The sequence below is a fragment of the Anabrus simplex genome, chromosome 10 (genome assembly GCF_040414725.1).
Source record: "Anabrus simplex isolate iqAnaSimp1 chromosome 10, ASM4041472v1, whole genome shotgun sequence".
Lineage (NCBI taxonomy): Eukaryota > Metazoa > Arthropoda > Insecta > Orthoptera > Tettigoniidae > Anabrus > Anabrus simplex.
The window spans coordinates 70,400,097-70,415,232 of NC_090274.1; the positions used below are offsets into that span (position 1 = coordinate 70,400,097).

The window sequence follows — 15,136 nt, forward strand, 5'->3', positions numbered from 1 at the left end:
TGCATGTCTGTGTTCAGTTTGTGCATAATGAAGTACTTCAACACTGTGTTGTATCATTGAATTGCACCCCTGCCGTTCCCTCCTGTACCACGACCCTATTTGGCGCTAGCTCTGAGACACACATTGCCTTGGCCTTCCAGATGATGCAACACACCTGCCATGCTTTATGAAATGGCATTCACAGAACCTAATACAGTACCAACACAGCTTTCACTAATACCAGGTGTACACATAAGTCTTTTCCGGTTTCACTAAGAGATGGCGCCAGCAAACAGTATTCAGCGTATCAATTTGACGCATATGTCAGTTTGTTCATCTGACATTAACCTACCAACAGACAAGTTGAGACTGCCAAACAATAGTGTCTTTGTTGTGTCGTTCATTGATCATGTTGACGTTTGTGCCTGAAAAAGAGCATTTGCGGCACGCATTGCCTTTCTTATTTAATCAAAAGAAAAAGGCTGTGGCAAGTCATTCTTTGCTAGTAGAAACATATGGTGAACACGTTCCATCGATTAGAACATGTGAAATATGGTTTTGACAAATCACTTCGGCAAGAAGACCATGGTTTGTGTCTGGTGGGACCAGAGCGGTATTGTGTATTCTGAACTCTTGAAGCCCAGCGAAACCGTTAATGCACAACGCTATCTCCAACAAATGATTAATTTAAATTATGCATTGATCGAAAGACAAAAAATATTACTGTATTTTGTTCATGACAATGCGCTGTCTCACACAGCAAAACCAGTGAAAGACACCTTGAAATCGCTTCGATGGGACATCTTCCACACCTGCCCTACTCCCCCCGACTTGGTGCCATCTAAGTATCACTTTTTCGCATCAATGGAGCATGCACACGCAAAGCAGCAGTTCAGCAATTTCGAGAAAGTTGAAAAATGGCTCGACGAATGGTTTCCCGCAAAAGACCAGCAGTTTTTCTGGCATAGTATTCATAACTTACCTGAAATATGGAAGAAGTGTGTAGAAGCCGATGGCCAATATTTTGAATAAACAAAACATGAATTTCCCTTGAAAATTAAGTGTTTTCTTTACCACAAAAACTGGCAAAAACTTATACAAACACCTGGTACATAAAAACACTTCCATAGATTTTTGCGTAAGAATGAGGATATATCATCCCTGCTATCCCACATCAAAATGTAAAGTTATTTTCTCACCAGCTAATGTTGCCAGGTAGCCACAATAGCCACCCATAGTTTCAATGATGAACACTCGACGCTTGGTTCCTTGAGCGGATTGACGGATACGATCACAGATCTAAAAAGACATTGCATAGCTGTAATGAAAGTAGCACTCTGTCAACAGCAAGTTGTTTCCACTATTTCTCAGTTATGTACCTACCTCTGTGATCTCATTTAAGGCAGTGTCACATCCTAGAGAGAAGTCTGTGCCAGGAACATTGTTGCTGATAGTTGAAGGGATGATACATATGGGAATGCAGAACTCCGGATAGTTTCTCCTATGCTCTTGTAACTGCAGACCTGCCTGGTAAGCCTGGAAAATGGAACAAATCTCTAAAAGGACCAATCTTATATCATGAGAACCTTGTAGGCTATACATGCTAGGGGCTTTACGTCGCACCGACACAGATAGGTCTTATGGTGACAATGGGACAGGAAAGGGCTAGGAATGTGAAGGAAGCGGCCGTGGCCTTAATTAAGGTACAGCCGGCTATACATGAAAGTATGCCTTTTATCTTATTTAGAAAGTTCGTAGCCAACAAGAAGAGGGTGGATGTAAGGAATTTGACTACATGGGAGTTACCTGAAAAAAATCTTGCTATTCTCTTAGGTAGAAATGAATATATCTTTCCAATAATTTGAAATGCCAGTCCACAAAGAACATTACTGATATGCTGTACATAGCATAAGAAATAAATATCTGGCCAGGTGACCCTGCTCTGGTAATGGAGTAGACCCTACCGCCAGCAACTCGCGCCAAGTGTTGGGCACTGGGAAATAATCCAATACCTTGAGAAAGCCAACAGCTTTGGAAGGAAGAGCTCTTTTGGGAGGGTGATGGTCTCTTCAAGGAGGAAATGCCTCTGAAACTTATCAGATAACATCTGTACCCCAGGCGAGGGACAGTTGTAAGTACGCGTGTTCTTCAGTTTAGAAGTGGCCTTTTAGATTTCATGGAGGATTGCCATTAGCAAAGGATTGCGACTGTAAAACTTTGTTCTGAATGAACAACAGATCCAGCTCAAGGCTGAAAACTGTCTAAGAGTATGATGATGATGATGATGATGATATAGGATAAGTGATCATCATGTGCTTTCTGACAGAACGGAAATAATCAAATGATTTCCCATTCAAAGAATTCCATGGATACTGCAACAAATTGAAGTCAGATGGTACAAAATCCCAAGTGGGTTTGGTGAATCTTGCAGTTTTTTACAAGTGGTTGTGATTAAAAATGAACCTAGTGGCATAAAAAGAGGGAAAAATGTGAAAATACCTCGCAAAATCATTATTTTCCAGCTCCAGTTTCCCGGGTGTGGTGTCCAAGCGCACGCCACTTCTTTCTGTCGAAGTACAGTTCCCGTTCTATTTCCCCATCTGAAATTCCTCTTGCTAACCTCGATTTCACTGTGTCTATCCAGTGATTCCTTGGCCTCTCCCCTTTCACTTCTCTGTGAAAGTAATTCCTAGCTGTTCTTGTTCTGTCCATCCTCATAACATGTCCAAACTACTTCAGCTTGCATCTTCCTAAAAAATGCTCAGTTCTAGTTCTTCAGGCAAGCAACTCAATGATGAAAACATCCTAGGGATATGAGCTACAAATTTTAGGTAAATAAAGTATGAGAATAATATATTCTTTATTCCTAAAAATTACTATCCTTTTGTTAATCATTGCTATCTGGTCAATTAGATTAGCAGTTTGCCTTTTTATACCACTACGAGTGCTAATGTGAGTCAATGCATTGTTTCACTTAATCACCAGTAGGAGTGCTAATGTGAGTCAATGCAGTTTCACTTCAGCACCACTACAAGTACAGAGTTTCATTTATTCCCTCATAACTACATTGTAGCCTGCGACTATCTAAAAGCTTTGGTATTTTTATGCCAGCCTCCTTCCTGTTTCCTGGTCTTTAGTTTCATTGTTTGGATGAAACTACTATAGTCGCCCAGTAAGGGCAGATAACAGCAGATTTACAAAAATGAACTTACAACCACGTTTGGAAAAGCAAGATTGGCAACCAGTGGATCCAAGGAATAAAGAAAGTTATGACACAGATTGGGATAACAGAATATATTCAGGTGTATCTAAAACATACAGGGAATGGACCGATATTGCAATGGCAATGTGTGGCAATACTGCGTGCATGCACATGTGGATACAGATATCTAAGATAAAATTCTAAGAGAATTTAATTGTATCAAGTCCACCCGTTCAATACATGTTTGCCATCTGATAAATGGCCTGTCTAAAACCCTACATAGGACATGTTTGGACCTAGTCTAGAGGTCATTATCAGCTAAAATAACAAACAAGAAAGACATATACAAAAAAGTGATACATAAAAAACTTGAGATAAAATACAATCAACAAATGGAATGGAAATCTTTGTTTAAAATGTACATAGCTTCAACCTTGGACGAATTTAGTTGTAAGTGTGTGTCCAACCGTATTTAATACAACTTTTGGTTGGCTGGAGGAAATACCGTACTCAAAAATTGTGAAAACTCTTAAATGTTTTTCTATTTGTCATTCTTCTAGAAATGGAATGAAGTTTTGAAAAATCCATTACTTCATGGAGAATACTAGTATTGCCAGGATTTCCTCTTTCCTCCAGCCCTGTGTTGATGATGACCTCTAGGCTAGGTCGAAACATGTCCTACGTAGCTTTTTAGACAGACCAATTATCAAATGGCTTACGTGTATTGAACAAGTGGACTTTATACAACTAAATTCTTTTAGAATTTTATCTTGGATATTGAAAGTCAATATGGAACTGGAATGAAGTTCATTAGTTGTGGATACAGACACATCTCAAGAAGCGCCACATAGAGTTGAACACACAAAGCTGAAGCAGGTTAGTGTGCTGCGGCCAGTCAAATGTAGTGTGCATGAAGACTTGTGTCATAGAGCAATGGAGCAACGCATAAACATTAAGTTTTGTTACAAATTGGGAAAAGTGGCAATGGAGATGCAAGTGTATGGAACAGAAGCCATAAGTATAAAATGTGTTTACACCTGGTTCAAATGCTTTTGAGATGGACAGGAAACTCTTTATCAAGTCGACTGTCAAAAGTGCAGAAAAACTGCGACAGATGCTGGCAAAAAAATCAGCGACTGTCTCTGAGAAGGGTATCAGAGGCATTAGGGATTAGCAAGGATATGTGAACATCATTCACAACAATTTGGGTAAGCGGAAGAGCTGTTCTGCATTTGTGCCAAGCACACTGACTGACGAGCAGAAGGCAACACAGATGGAAACTGCTGGAGATTTCATTGACGTGTGACTGAGATCCATTCTTCTAAAAACCATCATCACAGGCAATGACAGCTTGTGCTGCCAGTTTGGTCCGCAGAGCAAGCGACAATCAATGGAATGGTGTTCACCAGGTTCCCCACGTCCAAAAAAAATAGTCGCCTCCACAATTCCAGGATCAAGATACTGTTGATCGCCCTTTCCGACAGCAATGGAAAGTTTCACGAGGAATTTGTAGCGGAGGGTCAAACTCTCAATGCCGCATTTTACGAGAAAGTCTTGAAACGGTTGTTGCTATGCATCCATGTGTTCGGCCAGAGTTGTACCGGACTGCAAACTGGAGTCTCCTCTACAAAAACACCCGCCCACACACTCCGATCCACGTGCACAACTTCTTGGCTAAGTGGCTCATAATTGTTTTTTAACATCCGCCGTACTGCGCAGATTTGGCGCCTAAACATTTATTTTTGTTTCCCCGGCTCACGGGAATTCTGAAAGCACACACTGTACTGATTGGACATCAGTGTGTGACATCAGTGCTTCGATCGATTCCAAGAGACGCCTTCGCTGTCAGTTTCCAGTAGCTGTAGTGTATTGTGGCAAACTGAAAAGACTCTGAAGGCGACTACTGGTATTTTGTTTGTAACTTCTGTTTTGTTTGTGTCATGGTATTGTAGTGGCTCCATGGTGACACGGAGATAAAGCAACAACAAAAAAGATGGTAAAAAAACCAGGAAGAGAGATTAGATGAGATTGTATTTATTGCCATGAAGTCATCATAAAAATAAGTTGTTGGTGATTAAAAGAATATGGAGTCAGTACTAAAATGATTGTGGTCTAGAACAGCCCTTGTAAGGCAGACCCTCCGATAAGGGTGGGCGGCATCTGCCATGTATAGGTAACTGTGTGTTATTGAGGTGTAGGATAGTGTTATGTGTGGTGTGTAAGTTTCAGGGATGTTGGGGACATCACAAACACCCAATCCCCGGGCCTTTGGCATTAACCAATTAAGGTTAAAATCCCCGACCCGGCCGGGAATCGAACCCGGGACCCTCTGAACCGAAGGCCACTATGCTGACCATTCAGCCAACGAGTCGGACGTGGTCTAGAATTAATAAATGATATAGTAATATTGGTGACCCCGAGGTGATCTGAACACACAACCTTCTGATATGGATATAGTAATAGTATCATCCATCAAACTTTTTAGATACACCTTATAATACCAGACAGACAAACTCTCAAAGATAATAGCCTTAGTTGTAGCTCATTTCCTTAAAATGATAGAGTTAACCCCTATGCACCCGTAAGCGGACTGGTACGCGCTCGAGCGGCTGGGCCAGGACTCCACAAACGGACTGGTACGCCGGGATGCAAGGTCGCATTTTGGAGACATTTGTGACATCTGTTGGCATTTTCCGGAAACATTTCTAATTGAAATCTGTTCTTGGTGTCTCAAAGTGTCATCAGAGTGCTCTGGTATGCAACTTTGGCAAAGAGAATTGATTAAAATATCGATCGAGAAATCTGTATTCTGTTGTTGACAAGATGGCTGACTGAGAAGGAAGTTGCTTGCTCGCGCGAAATGCTCAGTAATAGCGAAATTCAAAGCATATTTGATGTTTTAGGCTCTGATTTCAGCAGTATTAGTGAGGAAGAAGTTATTAGTGATCCTGTGCATGAATGAAAACGAAATATATCACCGGAGATCTCTCGCGTAGTAATATCGTACGACATGGAATGCCGAATGAACTTTCTCCCGCCCCTCAAGATTCGATTGCGACTGCCGGATTTGAATCTACGATCTTGGTACCTGGATGTGAACACTTTACCACTGATCCTCAGACTGCATCTTAATAATAATAATAATAATAATAATAATAATAATAATAATAATACACCGAGAGATACATACGGCTGTAGGTTCGTATTTGGGATATAGGTTCGAATCTCTTCATTCACTTACTCGTGATTTGTTTCCCATTAATTCCTTATTTCCAAATCAATCAAATGTTAGGCTCATGTCGTATTGGTTTCCTATTATTTCCTTATTTCAAATCAGGCAAATGTTAGGCTCGTGCCGTATAATTAAGGCCATAACACACACTAAAGAACTTCCGAGGTGATATAAGGTAATGAAAAATTTAAGATTTCAAAGGGATTTTTTATGTGTTATATTTCTGTATTGTTCTGTTTTTGGTGTCATGAGCAATAGTGTGGAATTTCTCAATAATATACAACAGGTCCCGTGATAATACGCGCAGTCGATCACCCACTATACTGTTTTAACCGAAAGCTTGCAACATCCAGGTTGCATACTAAAAAGTTGGTGGATTCCTAGCAATGTCAGAGCAAAGGGCGGGTGGATGCATAAGGGTTAATTGAACTGAATAAAAATTGTATGTTATTTTTATATTTTGTTTTAAAAGTCTTTTTAAAACTTTTGTCATTTAACACCACTTCAACAGTTTCCAAAAGAAGAACAGGAAAGGAAATCACACCTGGACAGAGGGAAGGAAAAATCAGCAAAGTGAAAGGATGAAAAGCTATTGAAGAAGCAGAAGAAGACAACTATATGTAAATACCAGTAATGTTGATACTGTTGTGTTGGTGATTGCTTTAAAGGGATGTACAACAAGATAATCATCCCCAATTAATTTTAATCAGAAGAGAAAAGTATAAAACAAAGATACGGGTAAAGGAAAGGTCATGAAAGGCAAGTACATGACTACCAGGGCCTTGCAAACCAAACTCTTGGTTGGAAGAGACCTAGAGTTAACAAACAGAGGTCGATCAAGGAAGACTGAAGTGAGGACTCTGGCAAGTATGTGGAAGCAATACCTAGAAATTATTTAATTCCTGAATGGTTCTTTGTTTGCAAGATAGACAGCAAAGATTTGCACTCTAGATGGTGTCTGCGAGCAACTTTTATTACATGGGAAATCTACCTTTACTCTGGTGACTAATGTTGCTAGATTCACATATTTTAGTTTAAACGAGCAGTCCTGTGTAAAATGAAACATGCCTGAAAAGAGAGGGCTTGAATATATAAAACATAACTGTGTTTTCCACACAAGAATCCAATCACGCACTTAGGAGGCAAACGGTTCTCTCCTGAACATAGCTACGTCACTGCTACCATTCGCTAGTTCAGCATCAAGCAACGATGACTGAAGCTCTTAAATAAAACAGTGACAGTTGCAAGATGCCTTGGTATAGTGTAATTGGTTGCAATTCTAATCCTAGGGGGAAAAACACACTTAATCGCTCTCCTGGATTTTAGCAGTGTCTTGTTAATTCTCCTAGCGCAGGGACTTTGTATGTTATTAACACACATCTCTTCATGTATCAAGAAGAGCATCCTGCCACAAAACTAGCTTCACTATACATACTGTCAACCCTAAGCAATTGGGTCAAAAAGAATGATGGAAGTTTTTCCTAAGGAACATGATACTCCAGTGAAGTGAAAATGTCACCGGTCGGTGGGACGGAGAATTGGAACTACAGTGTGTTTAGAAATGTAAATTTTAAAGTTTTTGTATTTTGAGAAATGAAGAAATAAGAACTCTGGACTCTGCTGGAATATTTTTTTAATGTAACTGAAATATGTTTGTAAATTGTTTTAAAATATGGAAACATCACGATAATACGGAACTGTAAATGAACATGGCAAGATACGAGAATTGTTTTCGAAGTGATTTTTTTTTGTATGTAAATTTTATGTAATTTATAATTTAAATTAATGTCAGCAAGGGTGTAACTTGTCCAAAGGTTGATTTGATGTTTGTAATGTGATTTAAAAATGTAAAAGGTTATTTAAATTGAGTCACCCTGTACCACACGTGTGGTTTCCAATGATGAAATTTTGGTGCTGTAATCGTAATGTTCCAGAACTTGTGCAATTGCTAACGATGTTAAAATGACCATTTATGGTCACGAGATTTCCTATTGGCAAAAAGGTCCAGGAATCTAGGGTAAGTTTGATCTTATTGGTTAATTGTAATCGGGCCATTTCCGGCCTTGTGGCCGGCTTCTAAAAATGATGCGTGAGCTCGGCGTCAATTTCCATCCGACCGCCCAAGCGAGCGTTCGCGCTCGAGGGCTACAACCCTCGGGAGCTCCATCTTTCCGCGGTAAGTGTTATTTCAGTGTTTTTGCAATGTTATTCTCAATGTTTTCTGGTTTCGTTTCATTTAGTTTAATTGATTTTGTGTTTCATTATTTCTTTGCTAAATGTCATATTAAAAGTTTAATTTAATGTGTCCGAGTTTACCCCAGGTTCCAATTGCCGTAGTTTCAATTCTTTCATCCATTAAATACTTTCGGTTTAAACTATACCTTTAATGTAGCATCTCCTTTGTTAAATCAAATTTTATGTTAAGTTACTTAAGTATGTCTTGTTTCCGTGTCGTGGAAGTGTATTTTGTAAAACTTTGTCATTTTTAATATAGTTGAGCTAGAGGGTGTTTCTTGCAAGTCTTTTCTCCCCCATAATGTCATACGTTCCCATGGACCTCATAGATAGGGCTTCCCAGCACGTTCCACGAATTCTCTGCCACTGCGTCATTTTCCTATCTCATTATCATTATTATTTCTATATTATTATTATTTATGTGTAACTGTAGTTGTGCCGAAACTAGCGGTTACATTTGTTATCAGAGCGTGTGTTATGTAAGGAGTGAAGACTTACAATGATCATTCTCGGCTAACTTTTCTAAAATTAATTTTAAATCTTAAGTTTGTATATAGGGCTAGGTTGTAAGTGTTCCGTGTGTGTTCTTAATTCCCGCTTTTGTTTTTCATGATTCTTGCGCGAGTTAATCTCACCACGTGTTTTTCGTTCCGCGATGTGCAGTCTTGTGTTACTGTGTTTCTCTTGTAATTAACGGTTGGAGGAAATGGTATGTCACTATTTGTAACAAGTTTTTTCGGTTTCGTTAATTTTAATAAATTTTCTTGTGTGGCAAGGTTTCGCTTGACCACGTGTTTTGTAGTAAAGCGATATCTTCACATTTCGTGAGCTATGTTCGCCTTCCGAAAGTCTTCTTTGATAAATTTCAATATGTTTGATTATGTCTAGTTTTCTTCCATTTGTGTTCCGATTGTAACATTTGTGTAATTTCCGGTTATTTTAAACTACGTCGTGATATCGTACTAAGTATTGCCTCGATACTGTATTTGGTACTGTACTCCCGTGTTTGAATTCATGTTTATCTCTTGAAGAGCTGAAGTGTCTTGAAAACAGCTGAGCGTTTGACCCACTGCGAAGTGTACACACCCTACATCCTAAGTTATCAAGTGTCGCGTTCTGCTTGTTTTCCTTCTAGACCACGTAAATTGTAGTGTGAATTGTCACAGTGATCATTGTGTTCTGGTTAAATTTTAGCAAGGAGTTTCCTTTGTTTTTCTGTAATTTTTCTTTTGGTAAATTTTCGGCAACAATTTTGAGGTTATGTTGTAAAGTTTCGTATATTTCTTCGAGTGTTTTCCTGTTCGTAAATCTCGTGTTTCGGGAAATTATTTTCTAAATTTTGTTTCTTGTCGCCTGGTATGTTATATTTGGTACTATTCTACGTGTGTGATCTTCTAAAGTAATTTTTACGTTGTATTTTAGCTCAGTATATATTTAAATTTCCGGTCATGTTGTGTTGGTTGTGGTCTTTTGCTGGGTCTGGGTTCGTTTCCAAGTAGGTATGGGACTATTTTGGGGACTGTTTCCCAACTAGCTACTAAATTCATCTAGCAGATTATAGAGTATGGAATCTCTTAATCTGTGTGAAAGTTTCCTAGTTTGTCTTGTGCTTTTCCATCGTGTAAGTGTCTGTTTCCTTGTCACGTATATTTATTTACCCGTGTATTCCTATATTTGCTAGGGAGGGTTCTATGAGGACTTGGATAGGCTCATAGGGTGACACGTGTTCACCATATCTTTAGACCAGGTAATGCTGAGGCCTATTTTGGGCAAATTTGACGGATTATGGATCTGCACTTGTGCTCGTGACATGTTGGAAATCTAGTGTATCTGGTATGAGATTCCTCGCAATCTTTTTCTTGGTATTAGGTGCCTAGATGGAAAATGATGTCCCTTGTTATTGTAGAATGATTACTAGGAAGATTTTCTGCAAATGTTCATTTTGGTGTTCTTACTCTGAGCTATAAATTGTTAAATTCATAGTAGGTCTGCACGTTGTCAAGATTTTCCTTTCTGTTATTTAAAATTTGTCACTAGTGAAATTTTTGAAGGTATCGTGATTTAGCTAAGCCATTCAGTTTAGTTTTCTGCTTGTTTTCTTTTGTTCGATTTTACCGATATTAAAAATTTCTTGCATTACGGGTTCGTGTCTTCCAAATTTATGTACTCAATTTGTAGAAGTATGGGATTCTGTAGACTGAGTACGGTTCTAAATTTGTAGCTGTGCTGTATCTGTCCTACGATTTTTGAATATAATTGTGCCTTTGGTAGGCATATGTGTGTGTGTACTGAGACTTAAGGTTAAGGTGCTGAGAGGCCGTTCCTCTTCTAGGAGTACGATATTGGCCCTAAGAGTCTCATTGTCGTGTGATAAGTTCAAGGGTGCTTGAGGTCATGTTCTGATGTTCTGTCCTTTCATTTTGTGGGTACTTCTTGATGTGTCATCGCACGGGTGTTTTTGTGTGTGTATGTGTATGTGTCATGTGATGAGAGTCAGTATTGAGGTCGTCCATGCCTTTTACCATTCGTTGGTTTGCTGATTCAGGGATCGTCCCACTTGTTTTGGTAGTTTGATGTTGTCTGTGTGTATGTCGAAGGACAGATAAGCTTGGTAGTCTTGTGTGTCGTGCGGTTATCTAGTAATCTCTGGTATGAAGGTTGTGCTTGTACCTTTTTATTTCTTATATCAGTGAGTTGGATGTCTGCATGTGCACTCTTGCACCGCTTTTGTTTTTCATATTTGAGTTCCTGTTGATAAAGTAATATGATTTTCATTTGGTATTCCTGGCTTTATTGCGCCTTCATTTGACTAGTGGGACACGTAATACGTAATGTGAGTTTATCTATGTAAAACTTTCATGAGTACATGACATGGTAATAAATAGTGATTTACTATTCTATTCATTGAAAGTGGTTGCAAGCTAACGTAATTAATTATTTCTCGATTTTGAGTTCCCTTGTAACATTCTAAATTCTTCCATTTATTTGTTTCGTTCTGTTCCCTAATGTTGGGTGATTAAGAATGCACACGGTAACTTAATTTGGTAGTTATAAGGAATTAGTTGTAAGCAAATTTTAATTAATTGGTGCACACCATTTTTCGGGTTCTGTAGTTAATTTAGTTAAGTCACTTTAGTTGTAATGGGAAGGGTTATTTATGATCATGTTAGATATAATTTAATGTAATGTCTGTTGGGGTAAGTTTAGAAGTTTATTCATGATTAGTTAGGGATTTTATGATGTTTTTGGCACTAGGGTAAACTCTGGCAAATTTTCTTTTAGTTTTTTTTAATTTTCCTAAATTTTGAAATTCTGAAGTAGCACTTGCCAGGAGGGCTGGGGTTTCCCAGAAACATGAGAGGGAATCTCCCTAAGGAGGCTTGGTATTATTAATGAAAAAACACAAAAATCCCACCCTCGGAACTCAACTGTTAGTTCTTCGATAGTTCAGGCCAGTGGCCTCATTTCTTCAATTCCAAATTTCTGCTGCGTATGTTTATGTTCCAGTTACTGCTATGCCACTGACTTTTCAACCTCGGATATCTATTTGGAGTCTGCAACGCACCTATTGGCCACTAATGTCTGATGGTGGAATGGAAAGGTGTTTAACGGTGGCAGTAGTCTGTGCTGTGCCACCTACCTTCGCCAGTTACGGTCCTGTTCACTAAGTTGGGTGGACTGTGCTGAGGCTGTAAGTGAGCAATGGTTGGACTGCAATAGGGATGGAGACGTTGGCAACGGCCATGGTCAGCGACTTCGTTTGATAGCGATACCAACGCTCTACTTGTTTTTGCCTCTAAGGACGTTCCTGAAGAGAATGAAGATAAAAAAGCGCTGTGGTGCAATTTGTGGTGTTGAAAGAATCTTCAAATCTCCATCAAGCCTCCCATTTTGAGTTCATTTAAATTTTGTAATTTTTGGTAAAAAATTTTTTTGTCGAGGTGGGCTCGACTTTGGGAGGAGGAGAATGTCACCGGTCGGTGGGACGGAGAATTGGAACTACAGTGTGTTTAGAAATGTAAATTTTGAAGTTTTTGTATTTTGAGAAATGAAGAAATAAGAACTCTGGACTCTGCTGGAATATTTTTTTAATGTAACTGAAATATGTTTGTAAATTGTTTTAAAATATGGAAACATCACGATAATATGGAACTGTAAATGAACATGGCAAGATACGAGAATTGTTTTCGAAGTGATTATTTTTGTATGTAAATTTTATGTAATTTATAATTTAAATAAATGTCAGCAAGGGTGTAACTTGTCCAAAGGTTGATTTGATGTTTGTAATGTGATTTAAAAATGTAAAAGGTTATTTAAATTGAGTCACCCTGTACCACACGTGTGGTTTTCAATGATGAAATTTTGGTGCTGTAATCGTAATGTTCCAGAACTTGTGCAATTGCTAACGATGTTAAAATGACCATTTATGGTCACGAGATTTCCTATTGGCAAAAAGGTCCAGGAATCTAGGGTAAGTGTGATCTTATTGGTTAATTGTAATCGGGCTATTTCCGGCCTTGTGGCCGGCTTCTAAAAATGATGCGTGAGCTCGGCGTCAATTTCCATCCGACCGCCCAAGCGAGCGTTCGCGCTCGAGGGCTACAACCCTCGGGAGCTCCATCTTTCCGCGGTAAGTGTTATTTCAGTGTTTTTGCAATGTTATTCTCAATGTTTTCTGGTTTCGTTTCATTTAGTTTAATTGCTTTTGTGTTTCGTTATTTCTTTGCTTAATGTCATATTAAAAGTTTAATTTAATGTGTCCAAGTTTACCCTAGGTTCCAATTGCCGTAGTTTCAATTCTTTCATCCATTAAATACTTTCGGTTTAAACTATACCTTTAATGTAGCATCTCCTTCTTTGTTAAATCAAATTTTATGTTAAGTTACTTAAGTACGTCTTGTTTCCGTGTCGTGGAAGTGTATTTTGTAAAACTTTGTCATTTTTAATATAGTTGAGCTAGAGGGTGTTTCTTGTAAGTCTTTTCTCCCCCATAACGTCATACGTTCCCATGGACCTCATAGATATGGCTTCCCAGCACGTTCCACTATCCTGTCTTAGTTGTCATTTTTAGGCCTGTAAGTGTTCCCTGTATTTGGTTTATATGAATTCTCCGCCACTGCATCATTTTCCTATCTCATTATCATTATTATTTCTATATTATTATTATTATTTATGTGTAACTGTAGTTGTGCCGAAACTAGCGGTTACAGAAAACATAAATGGAATAACTTACCTCAAAGCCGCCAATGATAAGAAGACCTTGGATCTTGTACTCCTTGAGTCGTGCAGCAACCTGAGTAAGCCGTGAGCCAGGTAGAGTTCTCTTAGTGCCCAGTATTGCTCCTCCCTGGCCCACCCAACCAGTCACATCAGACCAGTCCATGCGCTGCACCTGGAATGCATTACATGATGATGATGATGATGATGTTTGAAGTTTAAAGGGGCTTAACATCTAGGTCACTGGCCCTAATGGTACAAGGTGGAACGAAATGTAATGATAAACCAAAATTTTAAAAATATATCCACTGACTAGAATTTAAAACACATGATGATGCAAAATAATTTTGATTTTTTTTATTTTTTTTTATTTTCTTAAATTGGCTTTACGTCGCACAGACACAGATAGGTCTTATGGCGACAATGGTATAGGAAAGGGCTGAGAGTGGGAAGGAAGCGAAGCGGCTGTGGCCTTAAGGGAAACCACGGAAAACCATCTTCAGGACTGCCGACAGTGGGGTTTGAACCCACTATCTCCCAAATACTGGATACTGGCCACACTTACACGACTGCAGCTATCGAGCTCTGCATAATTATGAATTTAAAATAATCACTGGATCAGTGCAATGCCTTATTTTCTTATAAAATGATAGAAAAATAGATTAAGGTAGAATAAGTGCCTCTATATCATTCAAGTTAAAAGTTAAAAAACATATTAAAATACAAAAAAAAAAGTAAAACAGAGTCAATAGAATAAAACATAGTTAACAATAAAATATAAAATAAAAGCAGATAAAAAAAAAAACACTTTCATATATAGAACACATTACAGTGGGATTTCCAGTAACAAAAGAAAATAGCTTTTCAGTGCTGACTTGTAAGAATATGAAAAAGGCATTTGAGTGAGTTGAACACAAATACATACAAACAAACTGAAATAAAAATGTTAAAAACTATTGATACTTTAGACATGTCAGCAAAAGAATTGGTATCACAGAAAGTTGCAGTAGAGGGCAAGGTTAACAGAAAGAGACCATGAAAGAGGCACTTAATTCAATAAGTCCTGCTACAGCACATACTAGATCGTCCCACCAAGCTCTGCCAAAGGCTAGATATTGAGGAGGATTAACCCTTTGGAGTTCAATGTCAGACTCGGTCCAACTTCGTTAATTTTCTGTTCCAGTCCTCCGTCGGACCTAGTCCAGAGATGCCAATCTTAAAAGGTGATTTTCACAACAGGCAAATGCTTGGGCTGTACTTTAATTAAGACC

General features: G+C 38.6%; 1 protein-coding gene across 3 annotated transcripts in view; it reads right to left on the reverse strand.

Annotated features, from left to right (window-relative positions):
* Positions 1–15,136, reverse strand: part of Pfk (ATP-dependent 6-phosphofructokinase) — a 194,668-nt gene that overhangs the window by 41,721 nt on the left and 137,811 nt on the right. For all 3 annotated transcript variants that reach the window (XM_067154686.2, XM_068229476.1, XM_068229477.1), the window contains exons 11-13: positions 13,882–14,040; positions 1,363–1,515; positions 1,179–1,278 (exon numbers count right to left, since the gene is read on the reverse strand). In XM_067154686.2, the coding sequence (XP_067010787.2) occupies positions 1,179–1,278; positions 1,363–1,515; positions 13,882–14,040 (412 nt within the window). The remainder of the gene's footprint in view (positions 1–1,178; positions 1,279–1,362; positions 1,516–13,881; positions 14,041–15,136) is intronic.